At 36.8% G+C, this 23,097-nt stretch overlaps 1 protein-coding gene across 1 annotated transcript in view; it reads left to right on the forward strand.

The window, feature by feature from the left end:
* The window catches only part of CSMD3 (CUB and Sushi multiple domains 3), a 609,188-nt gene that overhangs the window by 414,489 nt on the left and 171,602 nt on the right, over positions 1–23,097 (forward strand). Inside the window, 3 exon segments of the mRNA XM_030493685.1 lie at positions 13,800–13,991; positions 15,299–15,437; positions 17,633–17,820. Of these exon segments, the coding sequence (XP_030349545.1) occupies positions 13,800–13,991; positions 15,299–15,437; positions 17,633–17,820 (519 nt within the window).

Raw genomic sequence — 23,097 nt, forward strand, 5'->3', positions numbered from 1 at the left:
TGGAGTTAATTGTCTCTGTAGACTACAGAAAAAACCTAGAAAAATTGTGTCAGATACCTACCTGGATGACTTAAATTTACCAATATTAATTTCCATTCTAGAATTATAACGCATGATATTGCTGAATTTGATAACATATTAAATGCTTACAAATCAGCTTTCTATATTTAGTTTTGGTGCTGATTTATAGCCATGCATTCTTCTAAATATCCTGTATTTGATATATTTCTTTTTTTGTTTGTTTGTTTTCATTGTTGAGGGTTTTTTTGGGGCGTGGGGGGATTGTTTGTTCAAAGAAACACATATTTACCACAGTGTCATCTAGGAAGATTTTTTGACACTGAACAGCCTCTTGTTTTTTTATTGCTGTACGTCTGTTTGTTTTTTGGTGGTGGTGGCTTTTCTTGGGTTTTTTTGGTTTGGGTTTTTTCTTTTTTTTTTTTTTTTTTTTTTTTTTTTTTTTATTGGTTGCTGTTTGTTCAAGGCATTTTTGTTTCTTTCTTTCTTTCTTTTCTCTGGTTTTCCAGCAACGTAGAGAATGTATTTGGAGGATTTAACTGTTTCCTTTCTCAGAGTGCTGTTTACTAGCACTGCTGTTATAGGGATCACTTCCTAACATAACTTTTTCAGTTTTCTGAAATCAGCAAGATAGAATTTATTCTTCCTTGTATCTATTCCATGGCAGAACCAGTTTTTCATCTAAAGTGTTTTCATACTCTGGTTTCCTGATTTCTTTTAACTTTGAGAGGAATCGTTTGGATTTAGAGATTCCAGGATGACTATGAGAAATAACTGTGAATATTCACACTTCTAAATTTAGCCCAGTGTTTCAGTTTTGGTTTTGCTGGGGGTGTGATTGTGGTGTGTGTTTTCCTGGGTTTTTTTGTTTGTTTGTGTGTGGATTTTTTATGGGTTTGCTTTTGGTTTGTTTTTTTGTTTGTTTTGGTTTTGGGGGTTTTTTTAGTTGTTTTTTTGTTTTCCTTCTATCAGCTGCTGCCTTTTTTCTAAGTAGCAGATACTAGTAAAAGGAATAATCACTTATGTGTCTTCCAGTGGCAAAAATGTCATTCCTGTAACAGGTTTGTAAATGACATTAACTGCTCAGTAGCTGATACCTCTTAGTTCAGTAGTATATAGGATATGTGTATTTTATGCAGGCAAATACTATGACTTAATTATTCTATGTAAAATGCCCTGGTAATGTCTTGCAGCTAGAGATAAGTGAAAACAGAAAGAAAAAAGTTAATTTATAAGTACTTCAGAAATGATAATAAATAAACAGTCCTCTTGGTCATGTCACTATAATTTCAATTATATTGAAGATTGAACTTCCTTAATTTAAACCTTATGCAACACTGTTTGGCCAAACACTTGTGACTTACATCAATACAAAACCTATTCACCTGCCCTAAATTCACAGATTTAGGGTTTAAAATAGACTTTGTCAGACTAGTGACGTTGCATTTTAGAGAGCTAAAGCTGATTTGGTTCCAAATTGGGAATGTCATGTGTCTCAGATATTAATGTTTTAATTTTTATTTTAACTTCATATGTGTGACATCTCACTTGAATCTGAAAAACCTGCTGGTATGTTTTCTGTTAATGCCATACAAAATTGAACAGTGTAGTTCAGGTTTCTCTTATAAAATTTGTAATTCTGGTGGGTCATTTTACTTGCAAACAAAATCCATTGCAGATCTTTATACAGATCTTTTATACATACCATAGAAAAGAAAAGTGTTTTGGAAGTTTTCTTGCTAACTTGTAATGGAATGAACATAACGCTAAACTATCCAGAGAGAAGAAATATGTTGAGAGAATGGCTAAAATATACACATGAAATTCCTTGAAGGCAGTCAAACGAGATTTACACTTGCTCAGTGATAATTTTGCATGTTCTGTAACAAATCTTGCTACCTTTTGAAAAACTTTCACTGGTGGAATCCAGAGCCTCTTTCTTACGCCATAATTCCTTCAAATTCTTTATATGGATTTTTACTTCCCATATTCATCTTCTTTCTTCAGTTTTGAGAAGACTGCGTAACATGGAGTTTGCATGTTACGCTAACAAACATTCAAGTTTGTTAGCTCAATATCTGTTCTTGCTTTCCCTGAACCCATTCCTGGTTAGGGCTGCGTGTTTGTAACATAGTTAAATTAAGAGAGTTTTTGGCTGCTATTTTATTGCCATAGAAACATTTCTTTTTTTCTTAAAAGCATGCCTGTAAACTGCCTGATCTTATAAAGGAGAGATCCAGCAGACATTTGACTGAAGGAATTTTCATCTCTCAGTCTTCTATAGATGGCTGTGGAAAATGTTACTTGTGGACTTGTAACTTCAGTTACTGGCTGGGTGTATTCAGACATGCAAATGAGATATAATTCACTTACATAGAGGAATTTTAAAACTTTGCAAAAGAAAATGAAAATAAGAATCAGATCTTTATTACTCTTTATATTCCCATTGTTGTTTTGGGAAGTTGTAATCTCTACAAAGACTAAAGGAAACAGAAGCTCTTTTCTGACAGTTTTTCTAACTTTTTGCAAGTGAACATAGTATGATGCTTTCCTAAAGAAAAAAATGTAGCAATCTTAAAGATCAGCGTAATGACGTTACCAAATAATGAGGCCAATTCTGTATCAATGTCAAACTGTTCAATTATATTAAAAAAATAAATAAATAATAAAAAAAGGCAAAAAGTCAACAAAAGCTGAATATTTCTGGCAGATTAAACACCTTCTTTTTTTACCGGGTGTCAGGTGCTCCAAATTTGGCCCTACCTGTAAGAACTCCCAAAACATTAATAGGGTTCTGAAACTGTAAGGCTATAATGCATTCATACAATCTGTGATACTAAAACCAAAAGGAAAATTTAACTTTTAAGATAGGAGCGATCTCCCCTTCTCTTCAGAGGATTTCAGTTCATCCAAAGTGCAAAATCAAGCAGTGCTGTTCTTTGTTGCACTGGATATTCAGAAGTTGCAACAGAACAGGTTGCACACTATTCTGTAAAGAATCAAATTAAACAAACAGATGCATATTGTCACAGTTCCATTTTCTGCTGAGTTCCAGCAATTATCTGAAACCATATGTCAATTCATTTATTTGGGCCTGAGTTTTATACTGGGTGCCAAAGCTGTGAGCAAATGCTTAAGGAATAATAGATGTTCAGAAATGAAGAGTTCATATTTATGGAAAAAGAGATCTACTTATGAACTATGAAGAAATACTCATAAAGTTGTCCAAGACATGATAAGAGCAGTGTACTACTTCAGATGGTTTTAACAAAATGCATTTTAACAACTAATCTAACTTGGCAACAACAAAAACAATAAGAAAAAGAAAATTAGGTTATCTCATTAAAGCTGTTGTCTCTCCAAGAACTAAAATGTATCAGACATTTTACTGTCAGATAAAGTCCCTTAGGAAAGAACTTGATCTCCAGATCAAGTTACCAGAGTTTGGCAAGGGATGTAAAAGATAACAGGAAAGGATTCTATAGATACGTAGCAAATAAAAGACAGACTAGGGACAATGTGGGCCCTCTCCAGAAGCTATCAGGAGAACTGGCTACCATGGATTTGGAGAAGGCTGAGGTTCTTAATGACTTCTTTGCCTCAGTCTTCACCAGCAAATGCTCTGACCACACCACGAAAGTCTTGGAAAGCAAATGCAGGGACTGTGAGAATGAAGACCTTAGTCCCACTATAGGAGAGGATCAGGTTCGAGACCATCTTAAGAACCTGAACGTGCACAAGTCCATGGGACCTGATGAAATCCATCCACGGGTCCTGAAGGAGCTGGCGAATGAAGTTGCTAAGCCACTGTCCATCATATTCGAAAAATCCTGGCAGTCAGGTGAAGTTCCCGATGACTGGAAGAAGGGTAATATAACCCCCATTTTCAAGAAGGGGAAGGTGGAAGACCCGGGGAACTACAGACCAGTCAGTCTCACCTCTGTGCCTGGCAAAATCTTGGAACAGTTTCTCCTGGAAAACATGCTAAGGCACATGAAAAACAATGAGGTGGTTGGTGACAGCCAACATGGCTTCACTAAGGGGAAATCGTGCCTGACCAGTTTGGTGGCCTTCTATGATGGAGCCGCGGAACTGATGGACAGGGGCAGAGCAGTTGACGTCATCTACCTGGACTTGTGCAAAGCGTTCGACACTGTCCCGCATGGCATCCTTGCCTCTAAATTGGAGAGACATCAATTTGATAGATGGACCACTCGGTGGATAAAAAACTGGCTCGATGGCCGCACGCAAAGAGTTGTGGTAAATGGCTCGATGTCCAGTTGGAAACCTGTAACGAGTGGTGTCCCTCAGGGAATCGGTGTTGGGACCGGTCCTGTTCAACATCTTTGTTGGCGACATGGACAGTGGGATTGAGTGCGCCCTCAGCAAGTTTGCCGATGACACCAAGCTGTGTGGTTCGGTTGATACGCTGGAGGGAAGGGATGCCATCCAGAGGGACCTTGACACGCTTGTGAGGTGGGAAGGGATGCCAACCTTATGAAGTTTAACCAAGCCAAGTGTAGGGTCCTACACCTGGGTCAGGGCAATCCCAGGCACTACTACCGGTTGGGCAGAGAAGAGATTCAGAGCAGCCCTGCAGAGAAGGACTTGGGGGTGTTGGTTGACGAGAAGCTTAACATGAGCTGGCTTCAGTGTGCGCTTGCAGCCCAGAAAGCCAACCGTATCCTGGGCTGCATCAAAAGAAGCGTGACCAGTAGGTCGAAGGAGGTGATCCTGCCCCTCTACTCTGCTCTTGTGAGACCTCACTTGGAGTACTGCGTACAGTTCTGGTGTCCTCAACATAAAAAGAACATGGAGCTGTTGGAGTGAGTCCAGAGGAGGGCCATGAGGATGATAAGAGGGCTGGAGCACCTCCCATATGAAGACAGGCTGAGAGAGTTGGGGCTGTTCAGCCTGGAGAAGAGAAGGCTGTGTGGAGACCTCATAGCAGCCTTCCAGTATCTGAAGGGGGTCTACAAGGATGCTGGGGAGGGACTCTTCCTTAGGGACTGTAGTGGTAGGCCAAGGGGTAATGGGTTCAAACTTAAACAGAGGAAGTTTAGATTAGATTCAAGGAAGAAGTTCTTTCCAGTGAGGGTGGTGAAGCACTGGAATGGGTTGCCCAGGGAGGTTGTGGATGCTCCATCCCTGGCGGTGTTCAAGGCCGGGTTGGACAGAGCCTTGAGCCACGTGGTTTAGGGCAAGGTGTCCCTGCCCATGGCAGCGGGGTTGGAACTAGATGATCTTAAGGTCCTTTCTAACCCTTACGATTCTATGATTCTACGATTGTATGATTCCAGTGTTCCCTGACAAAAAAAGATGAGAGACAATACTAGGTTACAATGTAAATGACACTTTTAAAAGAAGTTCATTTACCAATTGCTACTAAATGCTTTAGATTGATAATCAGTAGAATACATAAAACAATCTGGATAGAAATTCTGAATACAATAGCAATACAATAATACTGAAGTATGCAGTTGGCCAAGTAGTCTGTGTTTTCCAACTGGTGTTACCAGCTAAGGATTATAAAACTTATTGTTACTGGTCATACAAACCACTGCTGTTGCAAAGACAGAAGTATAAATCTCCAGATTTCATAAAGAAGCATGCAGTACAAAATGAAATGAACACGGTAAATAACATGGGACTTGGCATCTATGATTTTGTCGTGTCTTTCAGAGCTACCTCTATTGTTGAGTGTCCTGTCATGCCCAGCAGGTCCAGGGGGAGCTGATCTTTTACTGCACTGTGCGGTTTGTGGGAGTTCAGTACACTGGACAGGCCATACTGGCCCTGAGCATCCTCAGCTGGGTGCCCCCTTGCTCCTTGCCCAGGAGCCCCACTTCAGCTTAGCAGAAAGCTCCTGAGCAATGTTGTGGGAGTACTGGTCTCCAGCACTGTGGATGGACCCCTTGCACCTACACTATGGGGAATTTGGCTTCTATACCGACCTTTCTGCGTTATGCTGTAGGGAGCTTGGCTCCTGGATAGACTGCAAGCTAATCATATCCCTGGATTATATTGCCTGATTCAGCAGTTGTTTGCAGAGAGTAGGTGCTTTTTCCTAAAATCCCTCCAGTTTCCCACTTGTCAAATGTATGCTTAGAATGTAGCATATTACAGAGGTTACCAGGCATGGCTTTACTTTCCGTATTTTTTTTGTAATAATTGTTTTTAAAAGGTTGCTAGTCAGGGTAACCTCACATGCATTTTTGCAGGTTGGGATCTCCCAGAAAACTTTGTACTCGGTTTATGTGTGGATGTGGATGCATGAGCCCACATATAATGCAACAGAAGTTTAAGAGAACCATACCACACAAAGACCTTACTGGTTATTTATTGTCAGGAGAATATTACCAAAATGGGAATATTATTTATTATGCACTGGAAAACAGGGAAAGGAAAAAAAAAAACAACACGCAACAAAAAAGCCATTAGCTTGTAAAGGGCCTTGCAGCAGTCTCCAGCATGCATCTTTTCATGGAACTTTACAAGTTGTGCTTTGCCAGTGAAATCCCCACTGAGGGACTACACGGGTGCACCAATTCACAAATTCGCTGTAACTCAGTGAACTTGTCTTTCAGGACAGAACAACCTACTTGACTTACCCTTCTTTTGACGATAGCGTGTACATAACCTGTGTTTGACAATTACATGTTTACAAAGACAAGCAGATAAGTATATGGGACACTTGGGGTGTCAGGACCTTCAAACTTTGTGTTACACACCCCTTTGTGATCTGCCAAAGCTGCAGTCCGTGTGAGTTCAGAGGCAGCCAGGGAAATTCCCATGGAGGGGAGGAGTATTATCTTTCCTGTTCCAATGTATAACCTTTCTTCAGTCATCTGTTTCCTATTGTGGTGTGTGGTACTGGGCTTGGTGCTAGGATGCATTTTGTCAGTGCTTAGTGTAAGAGGGAAATAAGACTCAGGAAGGTTCACTGAGAGTTATACAGATATGGTGGAGATGGGCCTTGCTACCTGCAAGAGAAGTACCATTCCTATGACTTGTTAGCTATGCCAGAGCCTTGGATTTTCAAGGTGGTTGCTGCTGTTGCTCTGAGATGGTTTGGAGTGTGTGACCTGGAAGCTGCTATTGACAATCCACAGCATCATTGCTCCATCATCCCTCATAGTCCATACAGCAAGAAGAGAAGCAAGCCAGTCTGCTGTCTCAGCTCTAAACATTCAACATGGACCTTCTCTTCTTTCAGAAATTCATTCAAGAATTTAGTTTGTTGTCTGGTCTTCTTGGAGGATCTGCAACTGAAACTTAAACTGATGATTAGCCATTTTCTTTCAAGCTTTTATTTCACTTAGAATATCTAAGGATTATTTGAAATCAAAACTGAAGCTAAGCCTATGTATTACATTCCTAGAGCTATTGACTCTCTAACTAGTCAGAAAGTGCTGTGAGAGAAGCCACATCAATACGTATTCTATCTTTTGCTTCAAACTAGACAAGAGAGATTGGAACTGTGGTCTGCTTAAACCACGACATCCAGTTTACTGATTTTTGTGGTTTGTTTTTTCTGTTGTTTGTTTGGGTTTTTTGTTTGGGGCTTTCTGTTTGTTTGTTTCCCACGCAAAATAAACCTGACCTGTCTTAAACCTCCTAACTAACTTATTTATTATTGCAGAATCTAAGAGGAATGAAACTCAAGGTTAAGTGACTAAAATGATGTGGGTAAAAGTTTAAGTAAACAGAGAACTTACTTAGACAACCTAGAAAGCCCTGCTTGTGCAAGATGTTAAACTCTTTTGTTGAAGGGTTTCATTGTCCCTTATGAAATCCCGATTCTGTGCTTAATTCTTAATATTTTCCCATTTTAATCTTCAAATAATAACTGAAAAACTTAGATAGACTCTGTGAAGTCATGCAGAGTCAACAGACTGAGTCTCTGGTTAGAATTTACTTAAGAATTATAATGGCCATGCTGTTAGATTTACAGCAGAAACAAAGTTAAAAAAAATAGCCAAAAAAAAAAAAAAAAAGATCAGCAGTGTTTCTGTTGGTAGAAGACTGAATAAAAACACCATGGCTATTTTATTCTTTCTTTTTCAGGAAAAGTTGTATAGAAGGTTGGATTTGAGATAGCAAATACCAGGCTGACCTGATTCTCAGTATTAGAGATGCAGAGAAACTGTAGTGTCCGTATGTGTAAAGGTATTACATGGGGTGTGGGACAGCTTGAATTTTGAAGGTCCAGTCTGCCAGGATTGGGTCAGGCTGATGCGAGTTTGAAAGTTTTGTTTGTTCTTTGTTTTTGTTTTTGTTTTGTTTTGGTTGGTTGGTTTGTGGGTTGTTTTTTCTTTCCCCCCCTAATTCTCAAATAAACAAATAAAATTCCTCTTTCTTTTCTCTCAAGAGGACATGCACAAATTAATCAAAATAAAGCAGTAATTTTGTCTCAGGTTTGGGATACAGACTCTTTACTGATACCAGACTTGGCATGCATTAGAAAACTAAGTTTAGAAATCACTGTTGACAGCAAGAAATCCCAGGACATTTATTATATTGATCCCAGCAGCAAAGGAGTGTATTACTGCCTTGTCGCACTTATAATACCATGTTTCAAAGTATCTTTCCTGCATGAAAATGGAGCTGTCATCTTAGATCATTAGAGTCATGTATCAAATTGCCTGGATTTGTGAACTACCAGAAACCTTTGGACCCTGCAATAACTTCCTATTTTTGAGGCAGAAATGATCGATTTACAATAATTTAATTATCTGATTTGTTGTTTAAGTGTATTTCAGTGCCTTATTATTAAAAACTAACAAAATATTTTTATACCCCACATCAAGGACCTTTGTAGACAGATCTGTGTTCAATTTCTTTTCCGGATGTGACTGAATGCTGGTTTAATGGCTTCTGCAGCTCTTCAGGAGCCTTTTGACAGTCATGTACAGCTAGTCAGGTGATGATTTAAGATACTCACTCCTCTCATCTTAACTGCTTAGAACACATGCATCTGTTTATATGAGTGCTTTTAGGAAAAATGCAAACCAGTTTGTGGGGTGGTGATTTTTTTTACATGGCTTGGCTGCTATGAAACTCTGAAACAAGATTATGCCCCACTTCCTTGAAGTTACGTAGCAGGAATAGGGTAAGATAAGTAATTCTCCAGAGTAAGTATTACTTGTGCCTGTTCATTGGCACAGGTTCTGTGGAGAATCAGTGGTCTCCTATTCAAAGTCTACATTTGAGAATATCTTGTATGGAATCTGAGATACTAAGTCTGACTTGTGGGTCGTTCAGCTATTTCTGTATTAGCAAGTAACATAGACTAAGAGGATCTGATACATAGATTGAAACAGCTGGTGCTGAAACACTGCTGGCAGCACTGTTCGTATTCAGAGATATTCTTAGTTCAGAGTTGTTCTAGTGTAATTCAGAAGTCTATCTTCCAGTTTAGTTTCATCCAAAAGGCATCAATTCATGTGCTCCAAACCCATACCCTGGTGTAAAACAAAACACAATCTGGAGTTTTATTTTACAAAAACACTGAGTTCTGAAGTGCGAAATGCTAATGATGAAAAACCTTCTGTCACTTTGACCATGTAGAAAGGCATACAATCTTTGTGTGTCTAATCTGCCTAATAATCTCTCACCTGTTGGAACAGTTAATCCCCATAATGAAGCTGGAGTTCTTGGTCAAGAACTGTCTCTTGGAATTCTTAATCTAGTACAAATCTTTTGCCTGCAGTGTAATTCTTCCAAACTAGCACTGCCTAGAGAAAGAATAAAATAGGTTTCTGCATTTCCCTATCTCTATTAGGAAAAAACCCTCTCTGAGATGATCATACACAGGTTTATGCTACACACAGTCATTCTTGCACCTGTCATGGTGTGTGTAATAGGTAATAGACACTTTCTGGAGTTTGTCTTTTTCCCATCTAAAGTGTAGTTTATAGCAATTTGATCAATTACATTTACAAGTCACACCTGACTAGATTCAAGGCAATGTGACCTTGTCTTTTCTAAACTCTGAGTTTACAATAATTATAATAGAATAAAACCTGATGTATTCTTTTCTTACTTTAGCTATCTATTTTAATACGTCACATCTTCAGATCCTATACATGTTTTAAGGGGATTTGTGATAGTCTGCTCCATTTCTTTTGCTAAAGCTCTCAAGACTGCATTGCAGGTATGATAGCAAAGTTATAAGGGATTTTATAATTTCCAAGTTTTTTGCTTACTCCACAAAGTTTGATGGTGAATGATGAAAGTAGTGATTGAGGTACCTAAATATATAATAAGAAAAAAAAAATCAGTTCTTGTACTGGAATAGGCACTTCATAAGTAATACAGTATAGAAACTTCAAGAGGAGAAAAAAAGTAGGCTGAAGGTAGATAATGAAAAGAAATATTAAAAAATAAACAGAATAAAGAGGCAAACAGAGTTGAGAATGCAATACAGAACACACCCTATCAAGACAGTTATAATAGAGATCCTCTCTGAAGTCAAACAAACAAACATAGTTTTACAGTTTTTTAACAGTAGTAATGATCGGCTAGAGTCAGGCATATGAAACAAGAACTAGAGTTGAGCAGACACTACAGAAAGCTGTGATTATAAATTCCATTGAATATATGGTTGATATATGTTAGCTCTCAAGAAATGCATTGGTTCTATAATTACATACAGTACTGAGAATTTCTTTCTTATATCATTATTTTTTACCTTTCCCATCCCCCAAGGTATTCCTTATTTGAGGATTCTTATTCTGACAATCTGATTTATTAAAAAAAAAAAAAAAATCCATCTCCATTTTTTGAGGCAAATATATGACATCAAGTAAGTAAAACCAAATTTATTATAATAAATTTATTCTTAAGGTAGGGGTTACATGTCTAATATGAATTAATCATACGGATTTTTCTCTCAGTAGGAAAAGATTGATGTATCAGGATGATGGTTCCTTCTTTTCCATCACCTGAGAATACTAAGTGTCTAAGATAGAAACAGATGTTTCTCCCTTGTGATATTGACAGTAGAGGGAATCTGGGAAACAGGCCTATTAATAAGACAACTAACTTTCACATGGCCAAAATTAATTTAAATTAATTCCACTCTGAGTTAAGCCACTTGAATTTAGACACATGCTTACAAAGAAACGCATATGGTTTTCAGAAGTACTGTAAAGGAATAATTTATTTATGCTTTAATCTCACTGTAAGTGTGGAAATCTGTTTGGATACCTTCTCCTAATGTATACCTGTTTAGAACTGATTAGGAGGAAAAAAACCAAAGCTTAAAAATGGTCTTTTTTTTCGTAATTCTACAATGCTCAGTTATGTCCACAGCAAAATATGGAAACAGGTAAGAGAAACAAATAAGCAAACAAACCTCTACCATTATTTATGCATATTAGCCTCTACCGTCATTTAAAATGGCAATCAAATTAAAATGACAGCTGAAATTTTGTACGTAACTCTGTTAAGTTACATTTGTTGAAATGGACTGTAAAGGGATGTGTATATTTTGAAACGGAGGTGCAATAAACAAAATTGATTGGAGTCCTTGCTCTCAACAACAGCAACAAAATATTGGAGATTTTTATCTAGATATAAATCAAAAATTTAGAGCAAGAGATGGGTCAAAAACTTACCTATCTTTGATTTGTCCGGTATACATACATATCCAAGGGTTTTAACTATATTTGCCCAATCACAATCCCAAACACTGTGGGACACATCTAGCTCTGTAGCTCTACAGTGTGTTTGCACTAAGAAATCATCACTGTTTTATTAACCTGCTGATGATATTAAAGATAATGTCATACAACTATGTGAATAAATAAATCATGTATCGTGTAGTAGCAATATTATGGAAGCTTTTTTCTGGCTTTCTTAAAAACAGGGAACATAAAAGTAAAGTTTCCCCCACATTTTAGAGAAATCAAAACAAAATTATTATTTATTTATGAGAAAGTAAAAATAAAATATATCATTTCATGCATCCTAGTGCTTTCAATGGCATTCTGGGTTCTTTCCCTTTCTTGTATTTTACTAGTTGAGAATACATTAATTTACTTTTTATCAGTCTATTGAGAATTTCTGTATGACATTCATGGTTGATTCTAAAATAATAGCTCACCTTGTCTATCAGACTGTTTCATAAATCCTTCAATTAGAATGGAACTCTTAACAGAGTGTCATCAAACAATCTCTGAAAAAATGTGAATTAGACTTTTAGAGATTGAGTACTTACAAGCCTAAACCACAAATCTATTAGGGATTTATTTACTTCCGCTGTAGGCACAGAGAATGTGTCTTTTGCATTCTAGTGCTACAATGCAAAAATTAGTCTTAAAGCAGACTTTTACTTTGTAAATTTAGTCTGTGTATTTAATATTTTCATATTTGCTGAAATTTCACTCCTGTGTGATCTAGCTCCAGTATCTGATTCTCTTTCATGCAACATTTGCAAGATCTGATAGTATAGCGCAGTGAAATTTAGCAATTCTGTATTTTTGTAATATTTTTTTCTAAATTAAAACCTAGCAGCTTATTTAAAGATATAAACAGGAGTCTTGATCATTGTTTCCAAAGCAGAAATTTTAAAATCTTCACTGATTATATTAAAAAAAATCATTATCATTATCTTTCATTTATTATGCAGTAGTTAATATTTTAAAGAAAGATTTATTTAATCTTTAAGGAATAAGGAGGAAAAATTTCCCTAGCTTCTAGTCATAGCTGATTTTTTTGTGGGTTTTTTTGCTTGTATGTTTGTTTTTCCGCTGTACTCAGGACTTCTTGTGTGAAAAAACAACCCCATAAAAAGTCTCATAAGTTTATAGATGTAACTATTTTATCTTTTTTATCAACTGTGGTTTAGAAAGCAAGATACTTGTGCGTTTTTTTAGGGAAATAACCTATTTAGGTCAAGATTTGTTCTTCAAAACCACAGTGAATATTTTAGATTAATAGATTGCTGTATGCTGGTATTAGGTCCCCAGAAAGAGGGCATCTGAGTTAAATTTTAGTACAGCCACTTTGTGTTTGTTACATAGGTTGCTGAACTCAGTGGGACTAGTTCAACAGGCAACTCTGACATTCATTACTTATTTGTCATACATATATCATGTTGCTGGTTTATAGTGTAAGTAAGAAATAATATTTACTTAAATAAACATTGATGTGCTTACTTTCCACATAAGCTTACATATTTCGGTACATAATAAATAATATGTTCATCATAATATGTTAAATCTGGGGAAAACATCTGTAAATCTCATACTTCTTTCATAGTCGTGATTGTGTGTGCGGTCTTAGTAATAATCTGTACTTATGCATTATGTGTAGCTGTATTTTCTCTCAGGCCAAGTCCATGTATATTTTTTGTGTAGGTGATTTCTTTAATATTATTACAAAAGCCTAGCATGGTAGATACATTGTGCAAGGGTATAATCCATTCTTTCCATTATTCCTATCAAAAATTCCTCTAAGGTAGAAATGCTGAGTGTCCAGGGTACTAGGAAATCTACTCTTATTTTTATATATTGCAGTGCTCCACTGACTTTATTCCAAAAGAAGATTAAATGAACACTTCCAATAATTAAAGCAGGTGGCAAAAATTAATAGTATAGGTAATATAAATTAATAGTATAGAAACAGCAGATTGTTGGATGATTTCTCAGAATTTTATAATTGAGTAGGAAAATTTTGGATTTGCGGAGCTTCTTGATTCAAAAAAATGTAATGGAGCAAAAATGGATTGAAAAGCTGGCTTTAAAAAAAATGTATTTTTTTTCTTTCTCTGCTAGGTTCTGTAGCTACTGCCTGTCGTGATCCTGGTGTCCCCATGAATGGAACTAGAAATGGGGATGGGAGAGAACCTGGAGACACTGTCATTTTTCAGTGTGACCCTGGCTATGAACTGCAAGGAGATGAAAGAATAACCTGCATTCAGGTAGAAAATCGGTACTTCTGGCAGCCCAATCCACCAGTCTGTATAGGTATGCAGAAAAAAATCAAATAGTGCTTTCCTAAATTTTGAAATTCTGACATAATGAATCACACCATTCTAGGATCTTTCTTTGAAGAACAAATGCACAGGAGTGCTGCACATCTGATAAATTATTCTGTATAAAGCTCCAACTGACATTACCAAAATCTTTACTCTCTAATTGTTAGTGTAACAGTTCTTATCCTGTCCCTTTCAAGGCCATATCATTTATAATTTGATGATCTGTGACAGAGAAAACAAAAAAATCAGTGTCAATGACTGCTATCCTGGGTAGTCTGGTCTAGATGTGGCGCTTAGAGACATGATTTAGTGGTGGACTTGGCAATGTCAGGTTAGCAGTTGGACTTGATGATCTTAAAGGTCTTTTCCAACTTAAATGATTCTCTAATTCTGTAAGTGATTTAAGTAACTTTTGAGTTTACAGTATCTCTGTTAACGGAACACCTGAGCAATCAATTACATTTCCTGGTACTGCAGATTATCATTTTGTAGACTTCAATTTTACAAATTGATTAAGTCTTTATGAACCTTATCTAGAATATTTTAAATAAAATTCAAGTTCTTTCAAAAAAAACATCTTTAGAGAACATCCTTATTCTCTTGTTGTTATAGGAAGTCTTAATTAAAGAATGCTGAAGTACAAAACTTAGTGTGGATAGTGATAATTTTACTGTTTTTGTGAAGTATTTCCATTTCTGGACTACAAACACACAACATTTAGGAACTTCAAAATCGCACAGGGAAATATATTTGTTCTATTCTGTGTGTGCTTAAAAAATATTTTATTTAGCCCTGAGTTCGAAAACTGCAATTATTAGAATGTTTTTGTTGAATTTTTATTTATATTGTGTCAGTCTTGATCCTAATTACAAATCAGTGCTGTCTGGTGAAAATGCAGATACTTGCATTATCGGTATAAGTAGACCAAATTTCATAACCCATTTTAGAATGCCTTTAACAAGAAGAAGAAAGTGGAAAGCTTATTCAGTTAAGTTTTTTTATGTCTGCAGCTAGAGCATTTTTCAAGTTCACGGTATTTTCAGAAGAGACGACATAATGTTATGCAAGCAAATAAAAGGACACAGAGTTCAAAAAACAAGTTTTTCACTTAGGAATGTTAGTATTTGTCTAAGGAGAAATGTGAATACATTTTTTGTTTCTATTAAAGTTTTGTAAATACTTCACTTGTTTCTTGTTTAACTTTTGAAGGACATTAAATGTCAGTGAACAGATTGCTGGTACTTGCTTCTTTTTCTTCACCTTCTCTCTTCAATTCCAATTTATTTTCATTCACAGCTCCCTGTGGAGGAAACTTGACTGGCTCATCAGGTTTTATACTTTCACCAAACTTCCCTCATCCTTATCCCCACAGCAGAGATTGTGACTGGACTATCACTGTTAATAATGATTATGTTATATCATTAGCATTTATCAGGTAAATTGCTACTTGCTCATGTTTATAACTTTATTACTGGGAGTTGTTCAAAGCTGTGTAGGGTAACATATGTATACTTAATATAACTGTCAAAGTCATTAATAAATTTTATTTATGTTAGCAGTCACAAGAAATACTTTAGAATATTCAATATCTTTAGAGGTGGAGCTTGGGAGCTCATTGCTCCTGTTCAGTTAAAAGCACTCTCAGTTTACGCCAACTGATGTGGAAATGGATGGTGTTCAATTTGCCAGTATTTTCTTCCTGAGAAGGCATCATGGAGTAGCTCACTGAATTGTCCCCAACCTAGGAGGATGGCCCTTATTGAAGAAGCTTATTGATACATCGTATTTTGTATGTCATCTGCTATTTAAGCATAAGTTCAAAAGTAGTCTTTAAATTTAATTTTAGTATTCTGTATCATTCTAGGATGCTTCAACAGAATACTTCCCATTGTTCTGTTTATTAAACGAAACTGCTTTAGCATTTCCCTTTCTCACAATGCAAGATTAAATTGAGCTTAATAGAACTTATGGAGGAATTTTTCCTGTCTGCATTGTATGTAAAGTAAATTAATACATATAGTATGTTTGAAAAATATTCATCTCAACTGGGGCATATGATGAAGTCGTAGAAGAATTAAAATTGTACTTGTAATGCCCCATCGAATTTAAGTCCTGCTTATGCTGGTTGTCTATAATAGTGACTTTATTGTTTTGATCAGTGATAATGTGATGACTTGTTTAGTGATGTAGGTCGCATAGTTATCTATTCTTGATGCTTAGTGATACAGTATGTGTTTTGAAGAATTCCTTCCAAGCAAATTAGTAACTTAATTATATTTACATAATTAACAATCTCACTATTTCGTTGGTGATTGTAGAATGCTGAAATCTAAGCAACTTTTTACTGTGCAGTAGCACTTCTTTTTTGGTTTAGTAAAAGAAAGTATCATGAACCTAAAATATTTGACAATATTCTGCTCTTTACATTGTACATTTAAGTATAAGATATCCTCCATCTTAGAATGGAAATATTTTAGTGTGGCGTAGTATAGTATGTGAGCAGTTTATAGGTTCCAAATATAGCTAAGTTGTTCTTCAAATCTAGACAATCACTATGATTCTTGACAGAAGCTGACAAGCTTAGTCAAATCAGGTTGCACACTTACTGAGACTTGACACACTTATGACATGCAGACTGTTGCAGAGTGAGGAAAAAACCCTTACCGTATAAACCAAAATTTGGATACTCCGCTGAATACTGTTAAATATGCTTTTGAGTGGGAATTATCCAGCTAACCCTTTTAGACTCAGTATAGACTATGGCACTTCAAAAATTGAAGCTGCTGACTTTTGAGTTTTGAATGTCTTTTGAAGGAAATATTTTTGAAATAATCCAATAGTGAAATAATACTTCCCCTGAAGGAGCTGTATCAGGTCTGTAATGCCTACACTTGTTTTAATCAGGAACTAGTATGAAGTAGAAACAAAATAATGGTTGGATTTTCAGTCTTCTTTTACTAATAATCTTTTTTAAAACTTCTTTTATACAGGGATAATCTTATAAGTAAATTTGTTAGCTCTCTGCTCTTAACCAATTTTAAGTTCAAAATGAACTAATTAATTATCTATAGTTGCATACTTAATTAGATTTTAAAAATTAACTAAAATGAATTTCAAAAGAAAAGATGAGATTTCAGTACTACTCCTTTTCATTTAAACTGACTGTAAGCAAAATGCTTCTTGCTCTCAAGGTTACTGGAAGATCATCCCCTGGGTGTGTGAAAGTGTTCAGTCTTACTGGAAGCTGTGTGCACTCTGCAGCGGACTGCGTTATATCGTAGAGCATTTCTGCCAGGGGTTCCAGTAAATCTGTGTTGTTTATTTCTCTAAAGTTTTAGAAATATTGCTGGGGTTTGGTTTTTTTCCTCCTATTTAAAAAGTTTACCTTTTTTTTTTCTTTTTTTTTTCCCCTGGCTACCAGAAAAATACTTTTTCTAAGCACAGAACCAATAAATACAGTATTTTTGTAATTTTCTAATCAAACACATTCTACAAACCACTATTCTGACAGTGACGGGTTTATTTTTTGTTTTATGAAAACAGTGATAGCAAACTTTTATTTAAGCCAGTAAGACTGAAAATGTTTAGCAAAGCACATTCTATCTAATAATTCTCTTTTTTGTTCTACAGTTTCAGTATAGAGCCAAATTATGATTTTCTTTATATCTATGATGGGCCAGACAGTAATAGCCCTCTGATTGGGAGCTTTCAAGATAGCAAGCTGCCAGAGAGGATAGAAAGCAGTTCAAATACCATGCATCTGGCTTTTCGGAGTGATGGATCTGTTAGTTTTACTGGATTCCATCTGGAGTACAAAGGTAAATAACGAGATTTTTATTTTCTATTAAAAATACTCAATGTATGAGTTTAAATTTAAATCTGTTTCAATTTCTCATCATTTTCTGCCTGGTAATATTTTGGTTTTGCCTAAGAGTATGATAATGTGTATTATCTATAAATACAAAATATAATGTTCCAAAGGTACTAATTTAAGATACAGCTCTAGTATGATTTTATTTAGCTGATACGTGATGATGTTAAATGCATGATTTGAAAGAAAAAATAAATATCAGACAGCAGTTTACAGATTTCCAAAATAATGATGCAGTAACAAAACCTAACAGCATATATACATGTATTTTTTAGAATATAACTTATTTCTATTTTTAATTTACGTAGTAGGGCATGTTGGCATATGCTTAAGATCCAGTACGATGAAACGATGTGCTAGAATTTAGGAGACAAATACTGAAAATGAAAAAACATTTGGCTAGACTTTTGTAAGATAGGCCATGGTAGAGCTGTCTGCCTGTCTCAGACAGATCTGAAGTTGTAACACAGTAAGAAAGAAAATACAGGCTAGTAAAATTCAGAATCAGTAGGAGCTTTCGTAACTGCCTCTGTGTGGCTCAAGAAGCAGAAATATTTGGTATTAAATGAATATGAAAATATCCAATAAACTGTAAAGACAACCAGAGGGAAAATATGGATGCTGCTGGTATAGAGGCAGTGCGTGCTAACCTCCTTGGATTTATTTTCTTCTCCATTTATTCTGAAAGCGATTAGTAAATGGAAAGATTCACAAGGAAAAGACTGATGCAGTTATTGCTTTGGCAAACCCACAAAGTCCTCTTTTACTTTCCTAAAGTCGTTGGATTCAATAGACATAAAGGAAGTAAGTCTCCACAGTGTAAGCTAGTCCTAAGCAGTTAAAAGGAGGTGTCAAACATGTTGATAGTGAGCCCAGATGTATGGTGAGCCCAGACTGTTCCACATCACTTGAATATATTTCTTCTCCCTTATCAATTAAATTGAAAAATGATGAATGGAAATAGAAGTGCTATAGAAAGCAGTTCAGGAACACAGAACTTCTAAAGAACAAGAAAGTATATTGATTTTTTCAAAGGGCCCAAACTTTTTCTGCTGTGCTGTTGAATATAATCTTGTCTCATGGAATTAAATGGTTTTTCCCATTCACCAGTCCAAGTATGAAGGATGCTCATTAGGGACACCGTCTCTTCTTATTCTTGATCTAGGTTTAAACAAAGAAGTGAAGTGCTGCACATTGGAATCGAGGCACAATACAATCTAACATAACTGCTAGCCTGTGTGTGCCACTAAGATCTCTTTTCTTTCTGTGCCTCCGGGAGTAATGATGTCAAATGATGTAAATTTTCATCACATTTGTAAAGGTTCTGGAAATATAAGTAATGGGAGGATTTAGGCATTTGTTTATGCATTTGTGTTTATATGTAAGTGAGGGGAAGTTTGAGAAAGGAATCAACCTAATCCTAATTTTCCCTGTTCAGCTGATATGGTTATATCTCCTTCTTTTCTCTGAATAGCTGGAGTATGCATTTCAACATCTACCTTAGAACAATGAGACATAAACAAAAAGGAAGGATTCAATTCCCATTAAAAAATGTCAAGAATTATGAAATTTGGACAGCTCAGAATCCCATAAGCAGGGGACCAGCTTACTCAGTGAATTACTTCGTTTCTGCTGGGAATAACTGCTAAATATGACACTACTCTGCTTAACTTATTTTAGTAGTATCATTAAAACACTTACCATGAGGGTGCACCTAAATACCGTGTTCGCTTTTGGACCCCTCACTACAAGAAAGATACTGAGGCGCTGGAGCATGTTCAAAGAAGGGCAATGAAACTGGTAAAGGGTCTAGAGCACAAGTCTTATGAGGAGCTGTTAAAGGAATTAGGGTTGTTTAGCCTGGGGAAAAGGAGGCTCAGGGAGGACTTTATCACCCTCTAGGATTACCTGAAATGAGGTTGTGGAAAGGTAGGTGTCGGTCTCTTGTCCCAAGTAACAAATGATAGGACAAGAGGAAATGGCCTCAAGTTGCACCAGGGAGGTTTATATTGCATATTAGAAAAAAATTCTTCATGGAAAGGGTTGTCAAGCATTGGAACAGGCTGCCCAGCGAAGTGTTTGAGTCACCATCCCTGGAAATATTTAAAAGATGTGTAGATGTAGTGCTTAGAGACATGGTTTAGTGGTGGACTTGTCAGTGTCAGGGTAGCGATTGGACTCGATGATGTTTAAGGTCTTTCCAACCTAAATGGTTCTATGAGTCTATGTCTTAATATGTGAAAGTGATATAACTGTTACTATTTGGCAAAAGAGCAGTTGTAAAGATTCTTAAAATTTTTTTGTTAATTTCTTGCATAGTATATTGTAAGTGTTGAAATATTGTAAGCATGAGATCTGCAACATAAAACTGACATACACTTAATTTAGCCAAAATGAAGAATTACATTATTGAGGAGAAAACTCCTACTAGAATTTTTTATGAACTAAGTGTTTTGTTTTGTTCTGTTTTTTTTTTATTTATAATGTGTGTCTGGGCAGGGAACCTGCAGAGCAGCAGATTTCAGAGAGAAGGTTTTAGTGGTGTGATAAGTCATAAACAGGAAGGAAAAGGCAGGGGAAGGTAAAGAATGCATTTAAGATGTACACCTAAAAGTCCTAAACTACTTTGAATAAGAGCTTCCATTTTGGAAAGGATTATCATTTTCAAGAGCAGAGAATGGTTCTATTAGTTGAGGAAAACAATACAGATGATATTGTTGTAGGTGTCTGAAACAGACCAGCTGGCCAAGAGAGAGTAGATGATACCTGGAAGTAGCATAGTCCTCATACTCATATGGAATTTTTACCACTCCCATAGCTGCTGCAAAGATGACATGGCTTAGCAGAAGCAGTCCAAGGGATCTCTTGAGGGTGTTCATGACATTTTTTTCGTGCAGGTAATCTCCTAGCTGACTATGGAAAATAGTCTGTTGGAATGGTTACTCACCATTGGGCTGAAGACCCAATGAAAAGACAGTGGAAAAGGTTGTGCTACTGAATACCTTTTTACATCGTTTTTTACTGGTCTGTTTTGCCCCCAGTCCTTCCTGGACCTACTAGTCCAGGATTTGTGGAAGTGCAACATTATCCATAATGGAGGAAGAAATAGTCAGGAAGCAATTAAGCCATCTGGTTGTACATATCTCCATTGGAGCAGATGAGATGCACCCACGAGACTTGAGGAGGCTGGCTGATGCCACTGCAAAGCTGCTTTCTATCATGTCTGAAAGGTCATGGCAGTCAGGGTGGTTCTTGGTGAATGGAAAAGATAGATATCGTGCACCTTGGAAAAAAAGAAGACCTGGCAAAGTACAGGGCTGGTAGTTTTAAACTCAGTCCCTAGAAAGATTATGGAACAAATCTATCTGGAAGCTATTTCTGAAAACAAGGACAAGTAGCTCTGTGGAAACAGTCTGTATGGATTTACCATAGGGAATCGTGCCCAACCAACATGCCACTGTTTGTGAGGAGATAAATGGCTGTGTGGACAAGGGGAGAGTACTGGATATTGAATACTGTGACTTTAGAAAGGCCTTTGGCACACTCCAGTATCCTGAGAGCCCAATTTTGATGAGATGGAGGCTGGATAAGTGCATGATGAGGATGGAATATTGACTTGATTGCTGAGCACAAACTCTTGGCTAATACTAATTGTGATTGATAATATGGGCAGTGCTCTCTTTATTGATGAACTGTATGATGGGACAGAACAAGTTTGTGGACAACAGCAGTTTGGGGGAAGTATCAGTACTGTGGAAGGTAGCATTGCTATTTACAGGGATCCTATAAGGCTGGAGAGTCAGGCTTGTAGGAGCTTGTGACATAGTGTCCAGGTTTTGGCTGGTACAGAGTTAATTTTCTTCTAGTAGCTGGCATTGTACTGTATTTTGGATTTAGGATGAGAATAACGTTGGAAACACACTAATGTTCTAGTTGTTCCTGAGCAGTGCTTACTCTAAATAAAGGACTTTTCAGCTTCTCATGCTGCCCTGCCAGTAAGGAGGCTGGGGCACAAGAAGCTGGGAGATGAAACAGCCAGGACAGCTGACCCCAAGTGACCAAAGGGATATTCCGTACCATATGATGTCATGCTGAACAAAAAAATGGGGGAGTTGTCTGGGGGTTGGCAGCCTGCTGCTCAGGGACTGGCTGGGCTTTGGTCAGCGGGTGGTGAACACTTGTATTGTGCGTCACTTGTTTTGTATATTCTTTTATCATTATTATTATTTTCCCTTCCTTTTCTGTCCTATTAAACTGGTTTTATCTCAACCCATGATTTTTACCTCTTTTCTGATTCTCTCCCCCATCCCACTGAGGGGGAGTGATTGAACAGCTCTGTGGTGTTTATCTGCCTGCTGGGTTGAACTACAAGAGTCCTTTTGGCACCTGACATGGGGCTCAAATAGATAACAACAGATCTGACCAGATCATGTTAAAACAGATTTGTTATAAGCATTCATTATATTAGGTTAATAGTTGCTGGTCACAATATTGATTTTTTTGCTCTCAGAGTTGTTGTGCTTCTTCTCAGAGCTGTCTTACGTAACAGCTTATTTGCTGTTCATGTTTCCTCTTGTGCTGTTTATCATCTCTGGAGGCCGGATTAAGGTTATCATTTTTCTGTACTTTGTGGCACTGGATTACGATATGATAAAATTACTTTTCATGAAACTAATCTGGTATTTGTACTCAGCACTGCTGTCATCTCCATACTTTTGAAACCATATCTCAGAAATTATTAGTAATTACTCTCTTTACCTTTTCTCCTTGGAGAGACAATCTGTGGGCAAGACAAGGGGGAACACGTTCCCCTGTCACTTCCTCTTTCCTTTCTCCTCCAGGTTAGTTACAAAGCTCTTGAGGATTTTGAACATCCTTGGGATGTTCGAACCAGCATGTTTATATTGCTGAATGTTTTTCAGATATTGCTTAGACTTAAACAACTATTTAAGAATACCATCCAGAGATCTGCCCCAAGGCTGGATAGTTGTGAGGGGCAGGGTGTGTGGGATAGTATGGGAAAGTACCTAAGACAGTGGGAACTTCCAGTGTTTTGGAACTTCACCCTGAACAAGTGCAGAATCCGGAAAAACTAGTAAAATATTTGGAAATATATGCTGTCACCCTGGCAATTCCAGAGAGACACAAATCACTGCACCGTGCTGGGGCCTGGCCCATGCCTACCAATACCTGCTCAATACTATTCAGTACCCTCCAGGGGAAG

This window comes from Strigops habroptila, chromosome 1 (genome assembly GCF_004027225.2).
Source record: "Strigops habroptila isolate Jane chromosome 1, bStrHab1.2.pri, whole genome shotgun sequence".
NCBI lineage: Eukaryota > Metazoa > Chordata > Aves > Psittaciformes > Psittacidae > Strigops > Strigops habroptila.